At 36.0% G+C, this 27,245-nt stretch overlaps 2 protein-coding genes across 3 annotated transcripts in view; one reads left to right on the forward strand and one right to left on the reverse strand.

Annotated features, from left to right (window-relative positions):
- LOC137155042 (transmembrane protein 180-like) lies at window positions 1-18,544 on the reverse strand. Of its 2 annotated transcripts, XM_067550963.1 has the most exons (8): window positions 18,505-18,544; window positions 17,785-17,909; window positions 17,070-17,251; window positions 15,440-16,174; window positions 10,971-11,125; window positions 9,365-9,448; window positions 7,473-7,616; window positions 1-1,279 (listed from the first exon to the last, which is right to left on the reverse strand). In XM_067550963.1, the coding sequence occupies exons 3-8, from the start codon at window positions 17,220-17,222 to the stop codon at window positions 1,150-1,152; spliced, it is 1,401 nt and encodes a 466-aa protein (XP_067407064.1). In that variant the 5' UTR covers window positions 17,223-17,251; window positions 17,785-17,909; window positions 18,505-18,544; the 3' UTR covers window positions 1-1,149. The 2 variants fall into 2 exon arrangements, with proteins under 2 accessions (XP_067407064.1, XP_067407063.1); XM_067550962.1 differs by lacking the exon at window positions 18,505-18,544 and having other exon boundaries at window positions 17,070-17,248; window positions 17,785-18,321.
- Window positions 18,413-27,245, forward strand: part of CDR2 (cerebellar degeneration related protein 2) — a 17,255-nt gene continuing 8,422 nt past the window's right edge. The window contains exons 1-2 of the mRNA XM_067550964.1: window positions 18,413-19,100; window positions 26,294-26,406. Of these exons, the coding sequence (XP_067407065.1) occupies window positions 19,022-19,100; window positions 26,294-26,406 (192 nt within the window). The 5' untranslated portion in view covers window positions 18,413-19,021. The remainder of the gene's footprint in view (window positions 19,101-26,293; window positions 26,407-27,245) is intronic.

A 27,245-nucleotide genomic window follows, 5' to 3' on the forward strand; every position in this document is an offset into this window, starting at 1 on the left:
GGATAACCAAAATGCTGTTTTTAATAAGATATACAGCATTGTGCATAATATACTAGAGAGAGGAGTGAGTCCAGTAGGATTTAACATAATAGCATAATAATCTAACATAATAATCCTAGAAACATAAGTAGCCTTATTTTGTAAAAGTCATAAAATCTGTTAACATGAAGACTAGAAAGGCTTTAGTGGGGTAAATCAAAAACATTAACTTCAGCTGTTTGAGATCAAGCAAGTCTGAAGAATCAAACAAATTACTGAAGTGGGTAGAGTTTGATACAACGCAATTTTAGATGAATCTAAACCTTTCTAGCTAACTGAGCACAAATCCATCCAACATAAGATGTTAACTCTACATTTGTGTATAAAATGCTAAAAATAAATAATAGAAAAATAATTAAGCCCACTCAACCCTTAAAACATCATTTATGTGGCAGCAAGCAATAGAGAATTGCAAAGCTCAAAGTACAGAACTTCTCCCATAATTCACAACCCCTAATTCAACAGCACTTTATTCTTTCCTCCTTTACAGACTTCTGACTTTTACAGGTCAGTGAGTTACTCCAGCTCTTCCTACTGTAGCTGACTGTTTCTTCCTGATTGATATCAGGAAGAAATAATCTGAACATGAATCTCTACTTCCCCTGAAAAATGCAGTCCACCCTGATTTCTGAAGTCACATAGAAAAAAATCTTTTTGTTAGATAGGGCAGAATTACTCCACCCTTTCACTCAGCATGCCAGTTCCTGAAGGTCCTGTTGCAGGGATGGGCTTCAACTAGTTAACCTTCCGATTTTCCTGAGGAATGGATGTGTAATATCTGTACATACCAGATATACCTGTACTCACTCCATTGCTAAAGAGATAAAGGCACATCCTCAGTATACTCAGTAGAGTCCTTTGGAGAGTGCCAGCATTCCTACAATTGTCATATGTATGGTAACTATACTAAAAAAGCAATGTATAAGTGCTCAATGATATGTTCTACAGCCACCCTAGAGGAGAGCTTTTAATTTAATGGCTCAGATTGCATTTGGTCTAGTAGTCCATTAAGTACAATTTTGCTTTTTCACATTTTAAATGTATTAGTTCTACTGTGTACAATTCAACACAATATTTAGATCTTTCCTGTACAGACCAAGTATTAAAGATTCAATGTATGGTTGTCATATGACTGTTCTGGATGGAGAAGGGAGTCCATGTCAGAATCTGTATAACTGCAATGCAAAGTGGAACCAGACAGATCAAATAGAACATAGCATCATGAAGACCTAAAAACAAACTGGAAAAGAAGGTGAAAATGTCACAAAGTTTTCCCAAGATGCAGTCCCCTCCTCCATAATCTATTTTTATAGTTCTGATTATTGAGCGTGGTCAATTTTAAAAGGAAGTAAACAGTAGGTTTACTTTGAAGGAAAACACTTAAAAATCATCATATGGATATCTTGTTAAAAAGGAATAAAAATCTCCATGTTTTTTCTGTATTTTACCAAAAGCTTAATGTATGGATATTCAGCTTGTTTGGTTCTAAGGAAACAATCTTTATGAAAAGTAGCATATAAATACAGACTGTGGATGAAAATAACTATATTTAGTCTATTCCCAGCTCCACAGAAGGAATATGGATTCTCACTATTCAGAAATATACAAGCTATTCCCACTTACATTGAAGTATATTTTCTGATTCTATGTACAGTGCCATTATTCCCTTTACTTTGTTTTGGGGGCATAAATACGTTTATTTGTATAAAATAAGCTATTAAGAAATGAGCTGAGTAAGATAAACAGGGTGCGTTTTAATATGCTGTAGATAAGCTAACAGACCCTTTTAACTAGTCTATTACACAACTGTAATAGGTAATATAAAAATTAGTATAAAACAATATCAACTGACAGAGCAGGCAATCCTAGAAAGTCTTGTAAGATTGAACATTTTTTAAAAGGAATTAAAAAAAGAATGGGAGAAAGTAGAGAATACAACAATATGGGTTTATTGGTATTTTAAAAGTTAAAATTCTGAGACATTAACTATGTATAAAGTACATTATCATGGCTGGCAAACGCATGGAACGTAAATGGATTTACCACAATATTACCATTAATTCAGTTTATTATTAAGGGGAAAAATTAAGATAATTAAATCAAATATATTACATGTTCAAGTTACATTGAGATTCTGGCTTATCTTTATACATGCAAGGATATTTCCTAATCTAAACCTCCTTTAAGAAACAATGTCTAAAAATGTGGAACAACAACTATGGATTAAAAATTATAATATATGATTAAAATAACTCTGCTTTATGAAAAGGCTTGTTTTGGATAGCTTCAAAGACATCTAGGCATTTGTCTAGCAGCTGTGATCATTATCCACTGGCATCTGGTTAATTATTGGCTTCTAATTATAAAATATCAAGAAACTGAACTCAACCTGAGAGACAGGCTTTGAAAAAACTCTTCAATCTCCAAGAAGTGTACATTATTTTCTGTTTTTCCTTAGCACTGTGAATGAGATGGGAGACTAACACAATGGTTGTGAAAGCTGACTGCTATGTGCCTCATCCATAGCAGATTGACGTCTTTGGGCTTTGGATCAAACCCTATGAGTCTTAAAAGTAAAAGCCAAATCCAGGTCTCACTGACTTCAGTGGAACCAGGATTTGGTCCTAAATGTATAACACAATACAATCACCATTTATTCCGAGTTAAACAGGTGTTTTAAATAAATTGTGCACATCTTAATGCCAAGTGAGAAAGAAAAAACACAAGCTTAAAAATTGAAGTAATACTAAGGGAATTACTTAACTGCTTAGGTTGGTTACAGGAGAGATGGAACTTTGCACTGGCAGGGTAGTGGTTAATTTTCAGCATTTACTGTTAGTGACTACAACTTAACATCTGATGGTTATTTATTGGCCTGTGTTCAATGGTTCTTTCCATTTCCAAGTAAACAAGTGTTAATTAGCCTTTTTGTTGGCAGTTTCAACAGAGAGGCCGAGGACTGAACTGGTAAACTATTTACCTACATATAACTTCCTTTAGATAGGGACTGAGGCACATTTGGCAGGGTGCTGTAGTGAAGCTACACAGCTTTTGCCTGCACTTTATCTTTCTGTATATTAAGAGAGGACTGCAGTTTTCCATACTAAGAATCTACCAACCTTTAACAAGCACTTTACCTTTTCTAAAGAAAAAGATTGTGCCAAATCCCACCTCTCCTTTACATTGGTGCAATCCTGGTTTAGTTTAAATACAGTTGCATTAATTTAAGAAAAATATATGGATTAATGTTTTATTCTAAAAACAGGAATTATGAGAAATAAAATAGTTGTATTGTACAGAAAAATGAATGAATATTAAATATAATTCCATTGAGAGACTGGGATAAATTAATCAAGGACAATGCTCAAATTACATCACAACCATGGAGAAGAAGCCTTAACAATATTTATTTATATAATTATTATTTTTTGCATGCAGTATAAAGATGCATATATACAAAAACACACTCTTGCTAAAACTTATGTTATAGTATATTATAAAAGATATGATGATATAGTTCCTAACTATATCCAGAACATTTAAGTTTACATTGCTACTAGATGTGATATTCCCAACTGTCAGATGGACTGACAGCTTATTTAGAGTGTCTCTATTTATTGTGCACCATCTATATATTGTGCATCTATTTATAATCTGGTAATTTGTTTCTAAACACAAGGAAATAACAATAAGAAGGGCAACAAACTACTGCTGGTGTATTTTCATGGTATGATTGACTGTAGTTTCAGTGGATCTCCAGGAGAGGGAGGTTTAAAACTACATATTTCTTATAGAGCAAGAAAAAGGACCTAGTGTTATAGCGAAAATATTTAGAATAAACCAAAAGGAACAAAAACTGACTCTCAATCCTGTAACCAGCCACATTTTCAGTAGTACTATATAAAAATATCAAATATTTAAATGGGTTTTTCTTGCTAAAGGCTTTACTGATGCCTAAGAATGAAATCACCTGGGACCCAAGTACAATATGGAGTAGCATTTTTAAAATGATTAACACTGAATGAGACAGTGAAGCGTCTTTAACAATAAAGAATTAATAAATAAACAAGAAAGAATTCCTCCAGTGTGCCATGTGGATAAGTCACTTGTCGTCTCCTGTCTGAATGACTAGTTCTTAAATTGATTTTAATTAAATACATTAACACTAAACACCATTTGACAGCAGAAAAAAATGTTACTACTAAAATCATCTTCCCCTTCCATTACTGTCACCATATAGTTACCCTCCTCAAATCTTTGTGTTGGTTTCTCATCATCATCTTTTACATAAAATTAAAGTTTCTCCCTTGCATTTTTGAGACTCTGTACATCACCTCCACTGCCTACATTTCAGCCTTCACTTCCTCCAACTGCTATGTTTCTCCCAAGCCACCCACCTTAAATAGCCCTTATGTACCTTCCCACTCATTTCTATGCCTCTTCCATGCCACTCATTCTTGCAACTCCCTTCGTATCCTCGTGTACCAAGTGATTATAATCGTAATTCAAATCCCTCCCTAAATCACACATCCACAAAGACTGTCAACAAGAACAATACACTGTAGTCAGTAGTATGAAACCACATAAAAAAAAAGGGACATCCACAGTCATGGTCCTCCAGTATAGTGTGTGCTTGGAATGTTGTGTGTGTATTCAACTGGAAGCTCTTTGGGGCATGGACTGTGTTTTCCTGTATGCTCTAACAATGTTCAATACATAACAATTTGGACTCAACTGTACAAATCCATGCTGATGTGACCAGTCCTTGTTCATACATTCAATCCAGTGGGTTCGATAGAATGGTTTGTCTGAATAAAGGTTTGACGGATCAGACTCTAATACTGATTTCCTGTGTGGAAACCTCCCTTATCACTAAGTCAATACAGTTTACTGTACTAATATGGCAGATATTACTTTAAAACTCATCCTACAAGTTAAATTTTATAGGGTTATGCCCTCAGGCATAAATTATGCAAAAAAGTTACATATGGGATATTTTATTTCTTTAAAGGGACAGATGAAATCAAGTCTTTTAGAAAAAAGTGAAAAGTGGTTTCAGGTATTATACCTGCTAATGGTTTTAAACTCACATTTTCATTTTAAAATTTTCCTTTCCCCCTGTTGCTGTATGAAAGATTTACACAAATAAAATAAATTTGACTTGGGGAAACAGTGAAAGTGACTATTTACCAAGTGCTGTCAACTGTAGAAAGTAAAACTGAAAAAATCATAACTGTTCAATCTGAAATTTTACATGCCAGGGGTCTGCCTCAGGTGAAAAAAATTTTTTTTTTTTTGGCACAGGAAATCTTAATTCTGGCATTTCTAAACTTTTGAATGACTTGACTCTGCAACCTTAATAGCGTTAATTTAGCAGGTTTATGTAATTACTACTGTTATTACTACTACTACTGTAATAGTACTACTTTTATTACTGTTTGAATGACTTGACTCTGCAACCTTAATAGCGTTCATTTAGCAGGTTTATGTAAGTACTACTGTTATAGCACCAGTGTACTAAGTGCTTTACAGACATGTAAAAAGACATTCTCTCTGCCCAAAAGAATTTAGATTTTAAGACTTTAACCCTGCGTATACTTAAGCATGTGTATAACTTAACTGATGCGAGTAGTCTTACTAGCGTCAATGGTACTATTCATGTAAGTAAAACTACACAAATGCTTAAGTGCTCACAGGATTGGGATCTTGGTAGGCAACATACCTCATTTCCCTGCCCTTGTGTTTGTAACAAAAAGTCACATGAAATAGTGCGAATAAGAACAACAAAGTAACCACTGTAAGAAAACTAGTACTACAGGCATCTTCTATATATAAGAAGCAACTGCTAATCATTCCTGTTCTACTGGTCAGAATGGTGTTACATTACATACTAATGCTTCTATACTATCATTAAGTAATTAAATTTCATGAGCATGATTTGTCTTTCTATTCAAAACTAGTAATTTGAACTTTAGCAAATATTTTATGGATTTTTTAAAAAAAATAACCAAAAGGGTTGGAAATTTTAAGACATTTATGGAGAAGGCCAATACATTTCTGGAATATTAATTTCTTAGAACTACTCCAATGACTTGAACTCCATCCCTAGTGATCACTCTTCTGACAGACTGAAAGAGATTGATTCAGTTTTCTTGCTACAGTACTTCAGACATGAATTTCCTTGAACTAAGATGACGAATATATTCATACACTTTGGTATGTCCATCTCTCAGCTTAGCCTATCCAATCCTCCACTGCAAAAATCATCCACTTATTTGACACTATTAGTAGGTTAATTCACTCTTCAAATCTTCTCTCTGACTCCCTATCTGTCTACTGTATCAAAATTAAGCTTCCTGTTGTTACAACTTAACCTCTTTTCTTTTTAAATCTCCTCTCCTTTTGCTCCCCTACCCCCAAGTCCCTTTCACTTTGCTGAAGCTGCTTTTCTGAATGCCCCCAGCTTGTCCTCCTTCCAAACCTACCTCTATGCCTTTCTTCTAAAGCTAGCGTCAGGAAGAGGGTTCCAAATATCTGCCACATCTCCACTCTCTCCCCCTTAAAGACCTTTCTCCAAGGAGGCTTTATAAATGATTGTTGTCTATATATTTAAGAGGGTTTTTTAATTAAAGTAAAAATTTAGAAAGTACTATGCAATCCTCAAGATGTATATATATATTATTCTCCCAAGGAACTCCATGATCATATTGGTTTCTGCCTTATCTTCTCAACCCCAACTTCCCTATGTAGCCACTTCCTCCTGATTGTGATCTCTTTGGGGTAATGATGCCATCTTTTGTTTGTTGTATAAAGCACTATGCACAGCTAAAGCACTAAGTAATAAATAATAACAGCAATGGCAGCTTTATTCTGTGTGCCACTGCTCTCTGGGGACTAAGATAAGGCCATTAAAATAAAAATGGCAAACTGTACTCTAACCTACATGATTTACCTAGTTAAACCAAATCCCTCTCCTTCCTATAATTGTATTGTTTCCCTCAGAAACAAAATACATTAAATATTTAGTACAGTAGGACTGTGAATATAGTAACTAAGTTTATGAAACAAAAACACTTTTGTGGTTTTGGTAACAGTTATAGTCAACATTAGAATATCACAGGTTTGACTGTTTTCTAATTTTGCACAACAGAATGACAATCATATACTGAAATGAATTTTTTTCTCTCTCACACACACACAGCAAGTTTTCTCATGTCCCCTCTCATTAAAAGGTACCTTTTCCAGAATAAATATCTGTGATGCAACTCAGACAGCGTTTTTATGTCACAGTTGAGAAGGACCAATTGAAAATTCCTTGAAGCAAAATTGCAACACACCTGATATAAGCTAACTGCATATTAATTTCTAATAACTGTATAACATTACTTCACTTGAATAACTGTTGTGACTTAAAACTTCACTTTTGAACTCACCTTGGATCAGGCTGAGAAAATTTATTATTCAGGTTCTCATATCCGAATTGATTTAGTATTGTAACCACAAGCATAGGAGCCAAAGACTGGGCAGGTTTAGTAAATAAAGCATTGGTACCAAAAACCATGGAGGAAAGTGGTGATCTGAAATATTCAAGACAAATATTAATCCATATCACCCAGAATGTAAACACACATCACTTACCGCACCTGTTAAATAGGGAACATAAGTACTGTTCAGACTCAAATATTAGCCATGACAATACATAATTGCATACTTACCATCAACCTTCTAGTGAATGGTTCAGATATCATAATGAAATGACTACATTCCAGTTAGATAAGTATATAGATTTATTTTTTTAAACTAAACACACAAAGCAAAGGTGTCACCTTTTATAGTAATTTAGGTCCCTGCAACTACCTTACTCAACCATCAATAAAATAATCTGGGATCTAACAGAACAGTGTCACAGGGCCTAATCCAAAACCTGCTGAAACTAACTGATAGATTCACATTGATTCCAACAGGCTTTGGATCAGCCTGTAGTCTAGTGACTCAAGAGTTGTAATTGCACACTATTAACAAGGAAAAAAGAGGAAAAGAGGATAGACTTACAAGCATTTGTAAGAGACGTGATTTAATACTAAAAACTGATTTAGTCAAGTGCTCTTCTTCTTGTATCAAATATTCTTCAAACAAAGCAATCTGTTTTTTATTCAGAATAATTTCAAGAAAGTCTTGTATATGTACCAGGGGAAATACTGCATCAAAAATACTTTAAAATTGCAAGTCACACTACTGCACCTTCCATTTACTAAAAAATTCAATGTACCACTTATGAGATCTGGTCTGCATAGACACTGACCCCAATTCTGCAAGGACTTATACCCACGTTCAATTTTATGCACTGGAATAATGCCACAGAAGCTAATGGAACTGTTCACAGTGTGTAAAGTAATATGTCCTTTAGTCTTTGCAGAATTGTGGTCCGAGAGGGAGCGGATTCCCCTTTTCCCTCTCAAATAGCACTAAGTATCCACTTTAAACAGGTGGTTTCTTATAGTTGAGTGACTGAAACCAGAAACCCCACTGGCATAAAAGTCAGTATATTTGTGAAAGGAAATGAAGTTAGTTGCATTTTGATATTAATCCAGAAGGTACATGAACCACAGTACAGCATATCACAGCAAGTTGTATCAATTTTTATTTAAAAAATTGAACAGAAGCTACACAGACTTTGAATTTTGCTTGTCAAATGGTATAGTTCAAACATTCAAATATTTTGTGTATGTTATAAAGGCCATCTCTGAAGCCTGTGAGAAACATTAGACATGGAAGTATTTCTACTGAAATCAAAAGGACTAACCATGTGAATGTTTGTGGGACTTGGCTCTTGTAAATATAATAGACTAGAGCTTACAGTGGAAGTGATCTGGTGACTCATTTAAATGTATTCCTTTGTTAAAGTTACTCAGGGCCTAATCCTGCAGACATTTATGTAAGTGCCTACCTTTAGTTGTGTGTGTAAAATTAAGCATTTAATGCAAGTGTTTGCAGGATTGGAGCAAAAGAATGTCTCAACATTTTCTGCATTTATTTGATATAATCTAGGGAAAAGTTTTTTTAATAACTAATACAATTTCAAAATATTTAAAGCAATGTACAGTAAGTGAATTCCCATTCACTTCTCATATTAAAAGTAAATGTAAGTGAAATTTCTTTAAAATAGCTGTAACTTTAAAAAAAACCAAATCTTCATTTATCCAATTAAGAATCCTCTTAGATTAATATATTCAGAGTCCTTAATGTATGAAAATGTAACTTTAGTATAGATAATTTGATTACACTAGCTATATTGCATTTTGGAGCAGTAGTAAGATGAACATACCTCCGTTTGTATTTTAGTAAGTCTGCATCAACAATATCTGCCAAGGGCAGATTAAACAAACTGAATGATGCTTGAACGATTACCCTATAAAAAGAGAAAATATTTCAAATGTTGATAGATATTAAACATGCTTTTCTTAATAAAAATTGTAATGGATGGTGTGTGTGTGTGTGTGTGTGAGAGAGAGAGAGAGATTGTTTCTCTCTCTAACTCACACACACATACTTTCTCAACATGTACATTAAGATAACTATTTTTAATTTGAAGCAAAAATACTATTAGGTCTATTTAAAGATCAGTTCTCCAAAGAAATATTAGACCTGTTATTTTCATGAAGAATTAGAAACCTATATACAAACCTAAAACTTTCCCAACTCTTTCTGGAATTTCAAGATATTAGCTTGGCATTGAAGTGAAAGATGAAAGACACTTGATGAGGGTGCCAACTTAAATAGACTTGAATGAAGAAAAGGAATATCTCAGAAGAACAACTGAAATTTTCCTCTAGAAATCTGAAAAAGGACATGCAGAAGACTGGAAGGGAAAGACAGGATAACAAGTTTAAAATCATTTGAAAAGTGATAGAATTAGAATGATAAAGATAAAAAAACCCACATTTAACACATGACAACAGAACCAAATGAAACAAACAGGATGACAGGTTTGCATGTGTGGCTACATTTTGGTGAAATTAGGCTCAAATTACAAGAGTCCTTTTTGGGCTAGTAGCTAATAATTAAGTATCTTTTGCATATTTTGAGAGATTTTTTTCTAGGGAAACTTGAATACTTGAAATGAGGAAAATATATTATTGGATAATGTAGCTTAGTTGTCACATAGTTCTTAGTTACAATAGCCCATGACTGAAATCCTGAAAAAAGAGAGAGAAGATGAGTATATGCAAGGAGAACAGGTGGAGTAAGAAGGGAAGAAGACCATGAACTTAATACCATCCTATTCTGTTTAGAAGGCGGTTTTAAAAAATGTTTAATGATGCAGACCCTATTGAGGGTTTTCCACACCTCACTGATCTACCTGTTCTATGAAATAACTTCCAGGCATTATGCTATAGCATACCAAAGAAAACTGAAACTTCATGGTTTTTAGCCAACAATCACCTGAATTCCCAGCATGTGCATGGGGATGGAGGGATACAAAATCTTCAGGTAATGCCCCGGAAATGAGGTTTGAACTTATATGACAAACAACATTGAGAAATAACCTCTTAGAAGTGCCTCCTAAATGGGTGGGTGGAAAATCTGAGTCAGTGGAATCTGCATTTGGCCAATGTTAAAACTGATGTGGCTGGAGACAATGCTGCAAACTCTAATTATTGTATTTATTCTACTGTTAATTTTTAAAAGAAAATAAAAAGCAGTAACTAAAAGTTCAAAAACTGTTAAACAGTGTTTTAATTTCAGCTCCTTTTCAGACCCATGAAACAGAACAAAAGGAGAAGAACAAAATGTATAATAGGAAATTCCTCAAGCTACCAGAAGGGTCTGACAAAAAACCAAAGGAAGTGATCTGACACTTTCTTTTCAAAAGGTGTAGTCAAGATGTTACTTTTTTTTAATAGTATCCATGAAGATATATATTTACTTACATGTTTGTTGTGAGATAAATAGCCAGCAGGTAGTAATGTTCTGGTCCTAGAAAAAACATGACGGCTGAAGCTATTCCTTCTATGTAAAAGGAAAACAAGATGATCCTGTAATAACCAAACTTCTTCAACAAAGTATGACCGAGAAGCACAAGGCACTGAAAAGATAGTAGATGTATATAAGAATATACAGTACTTCAGGACTTTTAAAAGAAAACAGTTTTTGGTGTTATAAATGTTTTATTGCTACATGGTACTTGCTACTGATTAGCAATCATGCATGTTTTCTGAAAGGGGAAATCTGAATCAGTTAGCATTTTCAAATGTGCTCACAAATTAAGAACATGGGAATTGCATAAACAGAACAGATAAGAAAACCCCACTGGTCCTATCTCTGGCAGTGTTTTAAAACAAACAGATGCTTCAGAGAAGAATGCTTTCCCTTCCCCCAGAATCAGTCTGTGCACCACTCTACCATGGGGTAAATATCCCTTCCTACTTCAGATGGCAATCAGCTCATACCCTAGAGCATGATTGTCTGATATCCCTTATACAATTTATTTTGCAGTTTGTTCATAGTGAAAAGTTTTTACCACTTGACCTTTGACTGCTGGACTGAACAAAAAGGGTCATTTTCTTTTAAAGCTATAATTTTTTCATTAACTTCATTATGGTTCTTATATCAATGGATATATATAGTTAACTTCCACCACCACTATTACTCAGTGTGACTTTTGTAGTTAAAACAGTTTCACCGAGAAAATCCTATTATAAACAGGTTACCAATTTGGTTTCTATTGTAGAAAATAGTATTGGGAAAGGTAGATGCTGAATGCACAGTATTGGGAGCTCCGATTCAAGTTTCCAGATTTCAACATGCAACAGTATATACAAAGTGCTAACAACAATCAAATTTCAGTTTTTGGATGTATCATATCCAGTATTTCACTCTTGGGTGCATATGCTAATAAAAAGAATTAAGTTACTCAATTCACTACCTGGAGAAGTTCATTTAATAAGTGTCCTTTTTCTCCAGAACACTACTGTTTTAGTCACAGATTGCACTAATTTTCAAATCTAAAGCAAGTTTTAATTTAAGAATGTTGAGCAAAAGGGCTATGTAAATCTAAAGAAATTAGAAGAGAATTAAACCCATAATTCAACACTGGAAATTATATTTTAACATTTTCAGATTATAGCATTAGAAATCCCCACATGCATTATGTCACAAAAGTCTGAATTACTTAAAACACTTTAAAATAAAAACATCTGAAAACTGTTTCACCATGAAGCCCATAGAAAAAATGTAGACCAAAAGTGACCTGCAGATGCTGGGTCCACTAAGTAACCTGAATATTATCAGCAAAGAAAGCTATTACTGCTACATGCCAAAACCCTTTAAAAGCTTGGGGAGTTCCTGCTGTCCTGAGGAAAGAAACTGAGACTCAGGAGTGAGAACCAAGCACAGATATTATCTTCAAGGAAAAGTCTATTAAAAAGCAAACCCAATACAGCTGGATTCCATTCTTCCATATATCAGCAAAATTGTCAACCAAGTTCTAGAAGCAGAATCTTTATTACTAGTGGCATAAGTAGAAAAACATAGTTTGACTTTCAAATACCAGGTTGAGTTTACGAGTGCTAGTATATAGAAAAATAATTGTTTCCTCTGTAAGCTAAATAAAGTTAACACGTAGGCTATATTGGTGGTACTCAAACTTGCCAATTGCCATAGATAACGAAGATTTGTAGCTACCTAAATTCAATATTTTCAGATGATATGGTAATTGTATTTTAATAAAACATAGAATGCTGTTTTTGCAAAAAGGTCTGACAAAGTGTAGTTCAGGCCCACAGCAAAAAGAATGGTCTTGGATAAAACCAGAGACTAAAACACTCGATAATTTTTATATAGAATTTTTAAGATCTAGTTTATGATTTTGCCTGAATTTTTCCCCATGATGCTTCCTGATTCAGAACGCCTCAGGATTATCATCCTCACTTTATGGAAACAGACTTTTTATTGAGTTTATTTTTGGTTAAAATATTTAAGATGTTGTTTCACCCACATTTGCCTATTGTGAAAAATCTTACATCTGGCTTCTTATCTTGTTCTCCTTGTTTTCAAGAAATATTTGTTTTGAGTGTTCAGAAAATAAACAAGTCAATTAAATACCTTAAACTATATGTATTTTTGTTACAATAGGAAGTTAGCAAATAAAAACAAGATTGAGGCAAACCTTAAAGACAGTTTGACTTTCAGTCTTAAAACATGATTTCATGATCTCTATTATGCTCTAATATATAAATCAAAGAAATAGTGTTTTAAGATTAAACTTTAATACTGAAAATGTATTAAAAAGATGTAGCGATAACAAGCTTTAACAAACAAAAAATAAACTCTTTTCTCTTCCCTCCCGCACTTTCCTTTTTGAAATGAGATGACATTTTCAACGTACAGTGCCTTTTATTTTTCTAATATAATAATGATACACTATCTATATACCCATGTATATGGTTCTCATCAATCAGATTTGAGCACCTCCTGTGAGTTACCAGATGACAACGCTCTTTTTCCTTCAATACTAATTAGCCACCAAGATTAATGACTTCAAACCCAACAGACCATTTAACAAAAGGAAGGAACTCCCCTTGCACTTTTCTTATTTTACACACACACACACACACACACACACACACACACACACACACACACACACACACACACACACACACACACACACACACACACACAATTACTTAACATGAGGAATCAACCCTGGTCATTAGCAACAGAATGGGTTGAAGATTCAGCACAAGGAAATAAAAGGCAAACACATTTTTGAATGCTCTACACATGAATAGGATAATTAAAAAAAAAGATTGTGGAAATATGATGAGGTAATTCAAGCTTTCTGTTTAAAAAACTGAGAAGCATACATAGTAATGAGCAGGAAAAGCAAAGAACTGACACAAGTGGCTGCAATACAGAGAAGTGCAAATCTGGCTGGAACAAGATGTTAAAAAATATCAGCCTATTATCTGGCATTTTGTGAAAATATGTTAATATTTAGAAACGCTAACAGACATCTAATGCATGTTATTTTAATGAACTGGACCTCATCTCCTGATAATTAAGAAAAATAATTTTGCCCTGGGAGCTTCAAATTCTAGTGCTTTGGAAACTTAAATCCTTCATTAAAGGACCTCTATTTCCATAAAAAATATTGACTCAGTTGATGCTTTAGGCTTCAATTTTTAAGTCCTTTGGTTGCAACACCAGGATATGCTCAGTATGTGTCCTATCCTATGCACCAACTGGGATCCCTTAATAGAAGCTGTGATCTAGTTTTGTACAGGCCAGAGAGGCATAATCAACAGAGGAGCTTTCTTTTGTGTAGGCTGGGTGCTTTACCAATAAAGTGAACGTCAGGACACTGCTGTCGGAGAATTCTCTTGTTATATCTTGAATTCAAAGGGATAAAACCTAAGAAAAATAAGGTCACAGCAAATTGTATATGGTTCAGAGGCTTTCTAGACAATGAATCTTTGGACAGCAGAGAGAAATGCGCTTTCTGAAAGACTGTTAGTTTCAGTCTGTCATGTTGATTTTATCAGCAGTATTGCTATACTGTCTTTTGAGTCTAAAGTTATTGAAGCCATCCTAATTTCTGCAGTTTCTGTCAAATATATTCCCATAGAAGTTTACCACTTAGGTTTTCTTGACTTATAGGAGAGACCTGTTAAATCTTTGGCAGGGAATTTTAATGGCAGATATTTACAAGTTCTGCAGCAAATAGATTAATTATATTTCATTGCTGTATATCAGCAGAAACTTAAACTATAAAAAAATCTTAGCTGTGGATTTTATTAGTACTTTCCCATGTCGCCTTTTATCTTTTAATAATGTATTTATTTAAAAAAAAATTGTTCCACATTAAGAATGGTCTGATTTTCAGACATGGCAAGCACTGTCAACACCCATATATAGTCTGCTGCAGATGCTCACTATTTGAGAAAATCTAACTATAAACTTTTTAATAAATCTATGAAAAGTTTTTAAAGATCAGCCTTATACAAGTTTACAGGGGGGCATGAGTAAGAGGATTTTTTTATTTAAAAACGAGCATACTTGTCTTCTCTGTGGGGCATCTTTTTGCATATTTTTTTCTCTCACTCCTCTCCCATTGCTCTCCTAATCTTTCCCTCCACATCTAACCCTTTTGATCACCTTTTGATCTAACCCTTTTGCCACCCTATGCTCCCTGTTTGGCTAGACTATACAGACTAGATTATTAAGTTCTTTTTATAATGTTGGTGCACAAGATTTGTTTCTCAGACTGATAAAAGGTTTCTGCCAGATACAGCATTTTCTCCAAGCAGTGTAAACTGATATTTTAATTATTGAGAACTAGCACAAAAGTAAACTGCATTTTTCTTTTAAGTGAAAGATTAAAAGCATTGTTGCATACCTGAGGACAAATAAAGCCTGCCCCATACATGATGCTTCTTACAGAGGAGGAAAGGACATCCTTGGAGATGAGATTATCCGCAAAGATCATCATGAAATTGTTGCAGAAGGCTAGGTGGAAGACTTGAAAGAAGTTCATAATCACAAAAAGTATAAAGTTTTTCTGTGTCATTATCTGTTTGGTCAATGAAATTACAGAGGACCAAGAGAGAGCTTTATCATTATTTCCTAAGCTAGTGTTCTCCACAGAAGTTTTTCTTTGTTCATACTCACTAGTGCTATATATGCCAGTGTAACACATACAAGCAGTTGCTAGTGCTGCAACCAAAACAGTATAGGTTTGAAAATAGGCAAAATTTTCCATATTATTTGATATTAGACCACAAAAAAGAATGCTGGTTGATCCAATTAACGTTGCCACTTGGTTATATTTAATAAGCTGAAGTCTACTTTCATGTCTAGTTGAAATCTCTGCAAAGAGTGCACACTGTGCTAGCAACACAAATGTAAGCAAGCCATCAAAAGCACATAAAGCAACAATAAGGTGAAGACCACTGAGCCAGTCACCTTCCTGATAATGTTTCCAAGGAAACCAGGGAAGCAGAAAAGCTAAAGCATATAATGGTGCTCCATATAAAATTGAAAATTGACGTCTTGAGCAGCATGGGACTTTGGAGTTGTCTTGAATATACCCAAAGAGAGGGTCATTAATGGCATTCCAGATCATAAAAACTACCTGAGAAGAAAAATACAGATTTTTTCATTAGTGATATTTTTCTTTAGGATTCATCAAGATATACATAACATCTAGAATAACAAAAGTATATGATACAAAGGTTAAAAGTGTTTTCTATGTTGTACACTCACATACAAACACTATGTACATTTTTATGTAGAATCATCTAAATTACACTATTTCCAAACCTCTGCTAACAGAGGATATTGAGGTACAAACACAGAAGTATACCATGTCATATTTCTTTATGTACAATTCTGTTTATAAAACAAAAGAGGAAGGCTTGCTAAATGGAAATGGACGAAGGCCAGATTTTTAAAGGTATTTAGGTTCTTAAAGATGCAGATAGGATTTTCAAAAATGAGTGTTAGGCATTTAGGTCCATTTGAAAAAACTCACTAGGTGCTTACCCACATCGCTAGCCACCTAAATACCTTTAAAAATCTGGCCTTAAGGCCCCAGTCCTACTAAGACTTACGCATACTGACCTTCATCCTGCAAACCCTTAGGCACGTGAGTAACTTTGAGAACACGAGTATGTCCATTTAATTCATTGGGACTACACACATGCATAGGTTGCTCACATAAGTAAGGGTTTGCAGGATCAGGGCTATGTTTAACTTTAAGCATGAGTCGCCCCATGGGACTGCTATTAAAATTAAACATTCTTTGCTGAACAGGAACATAACATTGCTAAAGAAATAAACTTAATTTTGAAGCTTGTAAGTGTAACAAACATACTTCCAACAAGGATTTTTTTTAAATCTAAAAACTATTCAAAATAAATTTGAGTGTACCTTTAATTTACTATGTATCAAATATTTAATTCTATTTGCAGTATTAATTCATCAGTGAAGCACAACAATATGAAAACCCATGTTCTAATGTACTGTACCTGTGCTTGATGAAATGCTACTTCTGAAATCTTGTACTGGTTTAAAAAAAGCTTAACATAGTAGAAGTTAAAGACACTGTTCATCATTCCAGCACCTAGTGTGGTCATGGAATATGCCAGGGCATTAGGATGAATTCCTAAAACAAACTTCATTTTCCAAATTGTGATAGCCTCTTCTTCTACTAATTATAAAAAAGGAAAAATAATTATAATACTTGAAATTCCTAATGACTACTAATGTACTGATACATGTGAGCTAAAGGATGGCACAGAGCAAAACAGACTGTGTTGTTTAAGCAGGTAACAGATGGGTCCCACCAGATTCAGCTAACCACCTTCCCATTCAAATACCGCATATTACTTGCTTCTCTCCAAGAAACAATGACCAGGAGTAAAAGAAAACTAGTACACAGAGAAGAAAATGGATTCCAGATGGTAATAGACAGACACTAATCACCGCATGCTCTACTGCAGGGGGTACCAAATTGTAGTCTGTTGTGTGCACTTGTTGGCAGTCCTCAGAACTGGCTGGTCACATCTTTTAAACCATATTAAAATGTAGCTACAAATACATTATACTTTCCTAATGTTGAATGTGAGCCATTGCTGTAGTTGACACAAATATGATGGCAAATGGGAGGGAAAGAGGTCTGCATGATTTTGAATAGGAGGGATGTCAAGCATTGCTTTTTTTTTTAACTGTACAGAACTGCACCTGACAACCAGAAGACAGAAGGGTCTAGTGGACAGTTCACTGGACTAGAAGCTTGAAGACCTTTGTTCTCTGTAGAGTTGGGCAAGTCACTGTTGCCTTCTTCAACAGTCCCCCCTTTACCCCATCTGTAAAATGGGATGATGATCACCCTTCTTTATAAAAATTAAAGGTCTATGAATGCAAATTACTATATAAAGTCTACATATTACCATGGATAATTATTTTCAAACATGATAGCCAAGGATTCCCCCCCAAACAACAGCACCATGACTATGGGAAGTTTACAATAAAAAAAAAGACAGAGCTGGCATCTACGCAGACTACAATCCTGTGTGAAAGCATTTGACCAGAACCAAGCATTGATCCCGAAGGACCCCAGGCTGCTTTATGGACCATACATACACAGAAAGATCTCACTTCAGGGACCCCTTAATAGCATGCACCTATACAGCCGCTTTGGCTTCATCTATTCCCATCCCATTGTACTTCACCACCATTCACAACCCTCCACAGGTCCCTTACCCAATCCACCCCCATGGCTCCCGCTTCCCTCCGTCCTTCACCACCATTCCCAACCCCATGACTCCCCCCTCCCTCTGTACTGCTTCACTCCCACCCCACAGTTCCCCCATCCAATCACACACCCCTAGCATGCCCTGTCCTCCCCAAATCCCATTTCTCAACTCCCCCTTATCCAGCCCGGGACCCCCGAGAACCTACTCCCAGCCAATTCCCTTCACAGCCTCGTCATCATCCACTCCGCCCCCACCAACCAAGCACTAACTGCCTCTATCTCCGCCCTTCAGCCGGAGGCTACAACGCAGCTCGCTCGGGGGCGGAACTTAATCTGTCAAAACCCACTTTCTCCCCCACTCCATTGGCTGAGTGGACGATTTCTGCGCGTGATTGGTCAGTATTCCGATCGATCCCTGAGTGGCGGCGTGCGATTGGCTGTCCGCCGGGGAGGTCAGAGTGCCCATTTTGAATCGTTCGCTTTGTAGTAAGAGGGCGGTTGTTGGTGCCACGTTGCTGCCGGCTGCGGTGCCGGGCCCAGCCGGGAGGGGGAGGGAGGACTCGGCAAAATTCGGAAACATTCGGAAACGCTCGGCAAAGTCCGCCAGCCGCGGCTTTAAAGGAGCTGAGCGGTCCCCGGCGGGTCGCCTTGCGCCGTGGTCGGCTCGGCTGGGCGTGTGAGGAGCCTTCAGGTGCCGCTGCCTAGCCCACCGGCCGAGCCGCGATGTTGGCCGACAGCCTGGTGGAGGAGTTCGAGATCCGCGACGATGAGCCCTGGTACGATCAGCAGGACCTGCAGCAAGGTGAGCCGCCTGGCCGAGGCTGTGCATGGAGGATGCCCGCCCGCTCGCCCGTCTGAGGGAGGCTCGCCCCTCGGTGCGCAGGAGACCGGCTCCCGCTCGCCACGGCGCTGAAGAGAGCCGTCTCCGGCGGTGGCTGCTTCAGGGGGTGGGAAGGCAGGCTCCTGGGGGAAGGAGTGTGAGGAGGGCGGAAGGGAAACGTGGCTGCGGAGGGGGGTGAGGCAAAGAAAGAAGGGGACGTGAGCGCCTGGGGGGTGCAGAAGACAGAAGGGGAGGGGAATACGGTAACTGTTGACCCCCAGGGGCTGGGCCGATGGGGTGGTATTGGGAGAAGGGACGGGAGACCGCTCTGGGCTGGGGGCGCACGGGAGAGGAAGGGGGGGGGGGGGACTCTCTGACAATTGAAGCTGCAGGGTATTTGCCATCTTGCAGCTTCTTACGGGGACCCGGGATTAACGGCAGGCAAACCAGGAACGTGATAAGATCCTGTAAGGCGCAGCGGTACCGTGCCACCTGCACAGCGATGGCTTCTGGGCCGCATGCGACTGGGGAGGAATAGGGACTTCAGCAAAACAGACCTTGGATTTAAAGAGTGGCTTCTGTACCCGGTTTAAGAACTGGTTTTCCCCTTAATTTTGGTCGCTTTTTGGCTGCGTGCAACTCTGTGGAAAAAGTGGACCACCTCTTGCAGAAACAACTCGGCAAAGAGAGCGCTTTAGCTGTAGTGCGTGCTCAAAATAGAGTAGCTAAATAATGTTTTGGGGTTTCCACGCCCAATCAATCACCTTCTCCTGCCTACCTGTAATGAAAGGGGCTGCAATTGATTACACTGTAAATACTCTAATATCTTCATTGTGTGTAGGTGGTTAGTGCTCTCAGCTCCTCTTCACACACCTCCTGTTTACAACTTGCTGTGAAAATTCCTTGAATAATTCCAATATAAAATTGTTCATCTTAATAATAAATACCTATCTCATATAGTGCTTTTCATCAGTAGTTCTCTAAGTATTTCATAAAACTGGTAAGTAGGCACAGTGGACTGAATGCATGGCATTAATCAGTTTTCTAAACTTCCTCTGGGCATTAATTGGAATGAATGTACAATAACTTTCTTTGGGTTTAACAACGTTCACAATTGGCATTTAGTTTTTTTTTTTTTTTTTTTTTTTAAATCCTATGTACATTCTTAAATGGCCAGCTAAGAACTGTGAAGACTCTGGGAAGTAACTTCCTTAAAACGAGATTTAACTAAACTTGATTTCTCCAAAATCGTCCTCATTTAAGCTCTTTGGGGTAGGGACAGTCTTTTTATTCTATTTGTACAATGCCTAGCACAATAGGGTTCTGATCCATGACTGGGGATGATAGATACTATTGCACTATAAAGAATAGAAGTAGGAAAAAGTCACTATTTTCACACTAAAGTCAAGCAGTTAACAGTAAAAATTAAATCTCTCTAAGGTAGGAATAAGTCTGGAATTGTGTATGTTTTGGCTGACTTTGCTAATTATTGAATAGCTTTTTTTTAAGTGCTTCATATGCAAAAATAATAGTTTTCTTAGCCTGTAATTTATAAACCAGTTGGCTTAAACAGGATCACATAACCATAAATAATTTGCTATTGCCTGGAAAAACTGGTGAACCATCTAAAATTATTCTCTAATGATTGAGACCTTTTTTCCAATCCATTGTAAAGACAAATATGGCTGTGTGATTCATCTAGCTGCCTCATGAAGTGTACTGTGATTCGTTTCTGCCTTATAATGGTATTCCTTTGGTCTGATCTGAATGAAAATAAGTGGAATAACCTTTACTTAGATTTTTTTATTATTTCTTGTATCAAATAGTTATTTGGTGTTGTGCTTATAAATAGCTATGTTCCACCTCAGAAGTTAGTGCAATTCAATGACGGTTAAAGGATTCTTATATCAAATAGACTTATAGACAGAATTTCTCATTAGAAAATGCCCTAAGTATGTGACTATTAGCCTTGCCAAAAAAGATTATAGTAAAAAAATCACAAAGAATGTGGTAAAACTTCCAGTTAGGGGATTTTTTCTATAGTCCTTTTTTTTAAAATGCTCTATTATTGTCTGCAGTACTCTTAGGACGTTTGAAAATATTTCCCGTCACTTTAAGATCTGGCAAATATTGACTTTTTTGTGTTGAGTAGAAATTAAGTTAAATGGTGCATTTTTAATACACCAATGATTTTTATAGTACCCATTATGTCAAGACATCTATACATTAGCATAATTAAAATCAACACAACTCTGGGAATAATATTGAATGGTGCTGCAGAGAGAGATCAGACTGTTTTGAGGATCCCTTAAAATTAACTTAAAACCCCTAACCACCTTAACAATTGAGTAGATACAATTTAACCCTTAGGATTTGAAAATCCCAAATTCAAAGTAGGTTAAAATTCAGATAAAAACTTTGATGTACAATAAAACCCCAAAACTTCCACCTTTAAAAATCTAGTTTAATTTCCACTCAGACTTCTCATTAAAGCATAGTGTTGCTTGAAGTGAATTTTCATATTTGAAATATTCAAGAATGGGATGAGCAATTCCCTGCTTTCATAGGTCTATATTTTGTTGCAGTGTATTGACCTTCTGAGAAGTCTTCTCTCATATAAGGAAAGTGATCATAATATGGTTGTTCAAAAATTTCAACAAAGGATTGATTAGATTACAACCTGCAATTAAGGGAACAATATACATTGCACAGTGGCAATTCTAAAGCTTGCTTAAAAGCAAGGATCTGATGCTAAACCTTCACCAGGACTGCTTATCCTTAGTAGTCTCTTCTGTTGAACATATCATTTTGCTGTACAAAGTTCTCTGAATCCTCTTGTGTAGAGTTTTAAAACATTGGCGGGAGGAGAAATCTTGACTCCTCCCCGCCCCCCTTATAGTAACACTGTCAGTATGGTTTGTACTCAAGTGTAATTAAATGAGGACTATTTAATGCAACAGCAGGAGCAGCTTCCAAGTCTCACTTTATTGTGGAGATTCCAAACATAATTAAACATGATGAGGGGCATAGACTGATCTACCAAAATCTTACTCGCATTATTGCATGTAGGGGAGTAATTCATAAAGTGAATGATTTTAATTTACTTATTTAAGTAAGAACTGGTGACTGTGACTCATAATAACTTTCACCTCCTGGTAAAAAAGTGACCTTGCCCATGTATCTGTGGGGACTTCATTAACACATTGGCATAAATTTACTTGAGATCACAGCCAAGAAATGGAGTGCAAAGGAACAGCAACTATATTGTACTGAACTTTTTAAAGATGGAATTTAAATTGCTTGTTTCCTTATTCATCTGGACAACTAAGTCTTATAGCTGATTACTTATTTTTCTTGGCTATGTCAGACACACTTTACACACATTTAATGAACATACTTGTCTGGATAGTCCTTTCACTGGCCGAACTCCCCATAACATCCACATACTCACTCAGTCTGCAGGATCAGTTGGATACATTGAAAAAGCTAATTCCCTTTAACCCATACACTAATGGATTTTTTCCCAAACATGCTGTACACCAGTAGCTCCCATTGATTTCACTGGGGTTTATGGGTGCTCAGCATTGCTGAAAATTGTTTCATTAGAAAGTATATCCTTTCTACAATGTTTAAAAATACACTGGAATTTTAGTACAGACCAAAATCCCTCACTTCTTTGCCTTTTTCTTGGCTTTTCCACCTGTTTTCCTGCTTATCATAGGAAAGCCAACAGCTCAGCAAAGAATGGCAAATATTTCCCACAAGAAAAATATCAATGCTTCTGCGAATCTTTTGTCAAACTAACAGAGTATGTTTAAGTCTGCAGCATGTACTTAGGTGCCCATTATAGACAGGAATACTTGCATATCACTTTATATGTTTGAAGTGCTCTGTAAATACTAAAAAATGTACCGACATTCATGCATATGTAACTTCATGTTTATATGCATAGTTTAATTTCGTCTAACTGCACTTTTAGATATACTTTTTCTAAAGCATGCTTACAGCCATAACACAAATCTACAAGAATGGCGAACATTCACAAAGATATTTAGGCTCCTAACTGCCATTGAAATTAATGTCAGTTAGGAGCTTAAATACCTTTCAGGATCTGGGACAAAATGTTTCACTTTGGGTGTTTTGGGTAATTCTAGGAGTTACAAACATTCTTTGTTTAATAGAATCTTCTTCAATGTCTGATTTAAAGCCCACAGCCTTATGTAATGATAAATAAAGTTGGAACACTTTGCATTATTCGAGGCAACAAAAAAAGTTGCTACAAATTGTTGAATGGCTTTAAGGATTACATGGCTGCTGGTTACCTAAGGCTAGCATGTTGTCAGTTTAGAATTTGTAAAATAGGATTATATTTATGTAACATTATGTGGAGGTTAGACTGCAGTAGTTACACGTAGAGAGATGTGAAAAAATGAAAGGGTCTATTTCTGACTGCCAGGTTAAACTTTCATTTTGATTAACCAGAGGCAAAGATAAAGTTCACACTTTCTGCTTCTGTAGATTAAAGATGGCAAGGAAACATCAAGCAAAATATCTTGATTAAAGCTGGCAAGGATGGGAAGATTTGTAGACAGCCCAGAAAAGGAATCCATAGATGGATTTGCACTTCTTAACAAATGGAGTCATGATCAAAATTATTCTTTCAACTCCTTCAGGATTAGAATAGACTAAAGTTGTCCCTTTATTATAACCATTTTATAAAGTTCAGGGATATACCCACAACACGGCACATGTATTTTGTGCATTATAGCACTTACACACTTTGTATCCATAAACAAAATTAACTTAATATTAATATTGGTTTATATAACCTTTTGTGTGGGGATTGAGGGAGTGCTATTTGTTGGATAATGAGCCTTTTGGTTTGAGATTAACTGTAATCCTAAAATTGACCTATTGAGCATGATACAAGAAGACTGCATTCATGTCACTAGAGAATGACATATTAACTTTTAATCACTGAACTATTTAGCAGTGTATCACCAGATAACTTTTTCTCTTATAAATTAATTCTGTGTTTATTTTTCATTTCCCTACTAATCAATTAAATTATATTGTACTCTGTTATGTTGATGTATGCAACTTACACAAACTTGCTGGAGACCAGAATCCTAGTACGATATTTGGATGTCATGTTCTCTGGCACTGCTTTTCTAAAACTAGCAGTTAATTGGCAAGATACAGGACAAACAAATACTATAGCATTTGATACAGTGGAGTCTTGGGCCCTTGTCTACAGTAGAAAAAAGTCTTACTTGGATGCATTAGCATGTATTAAACTTCTAAACATGGACATGCTAGGTGTATTTAATAGACATTTTTCCCTAGTGTGGATGTGGCCTCTGACTTGCTGCTGTTAGTAGTCATTGGGTTTGGAGTTTAAATATATTTATATTCTTGCTGGGCAGATCTTGCCCTTCTCTGATTGATCAGTGGTCCTTTTTTTTTTAAGAATCAGATTGGAAGGAATGTTTTTCCTTTGCTATTTTCAAAGATAGGAAATAACACCTTTGAAAACAACTTGATTAAAGAATATTATAATTCATGGATTATTTGATCCGCCAAAGCACTTTAGTACTTCTCAGAACACCCTGCTGGAAGAAGATCTCAAGTTTCTATGCATATCTATTGGGGAAGTTCTTTGGCTTATACATCAGAATATAGTGATGATTTGTATACCCTGTCTAACTGAAGGTTGCCCATATAAATTAACAAGGTTTTATTCTATAGAAACTGGATAGAGAGATCTTGTTTCATTTTAGTTTGAGAAAAACAAGGGCATTTTAACTTCCAATCTAAAGAAATATTGGTGTTGATATTCCTGCCTACTTATTGTTATCTGTAGTGGTCATATATATTATACATACTTGGTGAAAGGAACTCTGAATTCTCCTTGGCTTGTCCTTCCTTGTATTCTGGCACTCTAACATTTGTGATGATAGTTCCATATATCTAAAAATTAACAAGATTGTCACATACATGCAGCTGGCAATACAATCTGGTCAAGGTCCAAGTGATGTGAGGGAGGTGGAAAATTACAAACTTTGTATAAGTAATGTCCACTGTCACTATTAGATTCTGCACTTCTCTTTATATGAAATATAATACCATGTTTAGGGAGGTTACTACCCTAGCAATAACCTAGATTATTGATCTCCATTGTCATACTGTAAAGTGTGAGTGAGGTGCATGCAATGTAAGGACTAAGTTACTACTTATTGCATGTCATTCTTCCATAGCATGGATTAGTAAATTCCAAGGTTATTTTTAAAAGAGGGCATCTAATCTTAGCTATAGTCCCTGTATATAAGTAGATTCCTCATTCTAAAAAAAAAAAAAAAACAGTTACATTCATAGGAACTCTGGAGGTTGTTGAGAAGGATTAGGCTGAGTTTCAAATATCTTTCAGAGAACAAATAGCATTCAGAATAACTTTGAGGAAAAGAAACTAACCATTGTCTGATACTGTTTATACATCTAGAGACAATACATATCTAAGCACATTATCTAACTTCCCTATGTTATGAGAAAAGTGTTTCAAAATCTTCAGCTGATTGTCTAATGGTGCTGCATAGGGTAGGCTGCCTTTTGGGGTTTTTGGAGGGGTGAGGGGACAGCAATTTTTGTCCCATGCCTAGCCCAACCAGTACTTAAAAGGCCTTCTTGCTTTTGCTCCCCACTCAGAACCCAACTAGCCTATTAACATGGTGTTACCAAAGATCCCTCAATTTAGCTAGGTGCTAAGAGCCACTCAGCAGTGGTGCACTACTGGGCCTCGTGTTTATGCAGCTCTGCCTACCATGTGGGGAGCATTGTTTCTATTCATCTTCATCTGCATAGGGGACAAAGTGAATGGGCAGATGTAGATAGGGAAGAACAGAAGGGAAACCTGGAGGGAATGTGAAAGGGAAAAAAGTGATCAGGTGAGGAAAGCGAAACTAATGTGGTAGAGAGGACTAAAAAGGATGATGGAGTGAATGAGGAAGAAAGAATAATTAGCCTCAGTCCGAAATAAGTTGTATTGGAGCAAAATAGCTTGTACACCATTATCTATAGTAAGTCTGAGAATTTAATTTAAATTTATATTTAAATAACTTAGTAATGGTCAGATTGCACAAATTAGGTCTTAAAAATTACAGGCAGTTTTGTTTATTTAGATTTGCATCTTGCTGCTGAGCTTGGGAAGACTTTACTGGATCGTAACACGGAATTGGAGGAATCTTTGCAGCAAATGTATGCAACCAATCAAGAGCAATTACAAGAGATAGAGGTAAGTGTTTAAGATGAATTGGTGAGCTCTATTGTAGAGTTTGATAATATTGTAGTGTGGACATTGAAATAATTTGGATACCATGAAACTTCATTTTGATTTGGTATTGAGACTCCATCTTCCAAGAATGCATCTTGCAGTTAATTTTAGTGTGATTCTAGAATTTCTAAAGCTTGATGACATGCATAGACACATCGTTTCCTATTCTTAGCAGGATATTTGTATCTTGACTAAATTTAACTTGTATAACTATAATGACAAGGTACCTGTTTGTGTAAACTAGCTGTTTCAGAAATTGATTGTTTAAAACAAGAGCTTCTCTATGTAAATACATGATATAGATGGATTACTTTTCTTAGCAAATCCAGAAATACATGTAGAAGAAATCTCCATAGGTTATTGAAAAGTCTGCATTATTTGAAATAGCATGATTAGCTATTTCCACTAATATCTTTACAAATATTTTTTGTAAATTTAACAAGTGGCATTTTGTCCTACACAAAGAGTTTCATGTAATTACCCAGTAGAGAGCAGTGATTTTTGCCTGCTGTATATTTAATATTTTAGTCTGATCAATAAGTATTAAAGTCAATTGCAAATAGAATAAGTTATTTATGGAGTATAGTCAGCATTCCAATCATCCATTGGTAGACATTTTAAGCTTTTCAATTAGAGAAATGAAATGTGACTGGTACTTAAGAAGAATTTACATTACTGCTTATATACTACTTGCACCATGTGGACAATTCAGTTATCAATTTAAAGGAAAATGTATATATCTACCTGCAATTTAGAGAATGTTTAAATGATCTTTCACTATAATAATGACAGTTACTACA

Source organism: Emydura macquarii, unplaced genomic scaffold (genome assembly GCF_026122565.2).
Source record: "Emydura macquarii macquarii isolate MOO-44397 ecotype Brisbane River unplaced genomic scaffold, CSIRO-AGI_Emac_v2 contig_1348, whole genome shotgun sequence".
Classification (NCBI taxonomy): domain Eukaryota; kingdom Metazoa; phylum Chordata; order Testudines; family Chelidae; genus Emydura; species Emydura macquarii.

Bases quoted from the DNA above. Each gene is read 5' to 3' on its own strand.
- LOC137155042 (XM_067550963.1), bottom strand. From the start codon at position 17,222: ATGAAGTTTGTTTTAGGAATTCATCCTAATGCCCTGGCATATTCCATG. The intron at 16,175-17,069 runs GTACAGTACATT...TTTTCTTCTCAG, and splicing joins TAGCATTTCATCAAGCACAG to GTAGTTTTTATGATCTGGAA. The intron at 1,280-7,472 runs GTGAGTTCAAAA...CTTCTTTTCCAG, and splicing joins TTTTCTCAGCCTGATCCAAG to TTTGTTTTTAGGTCTTCATG.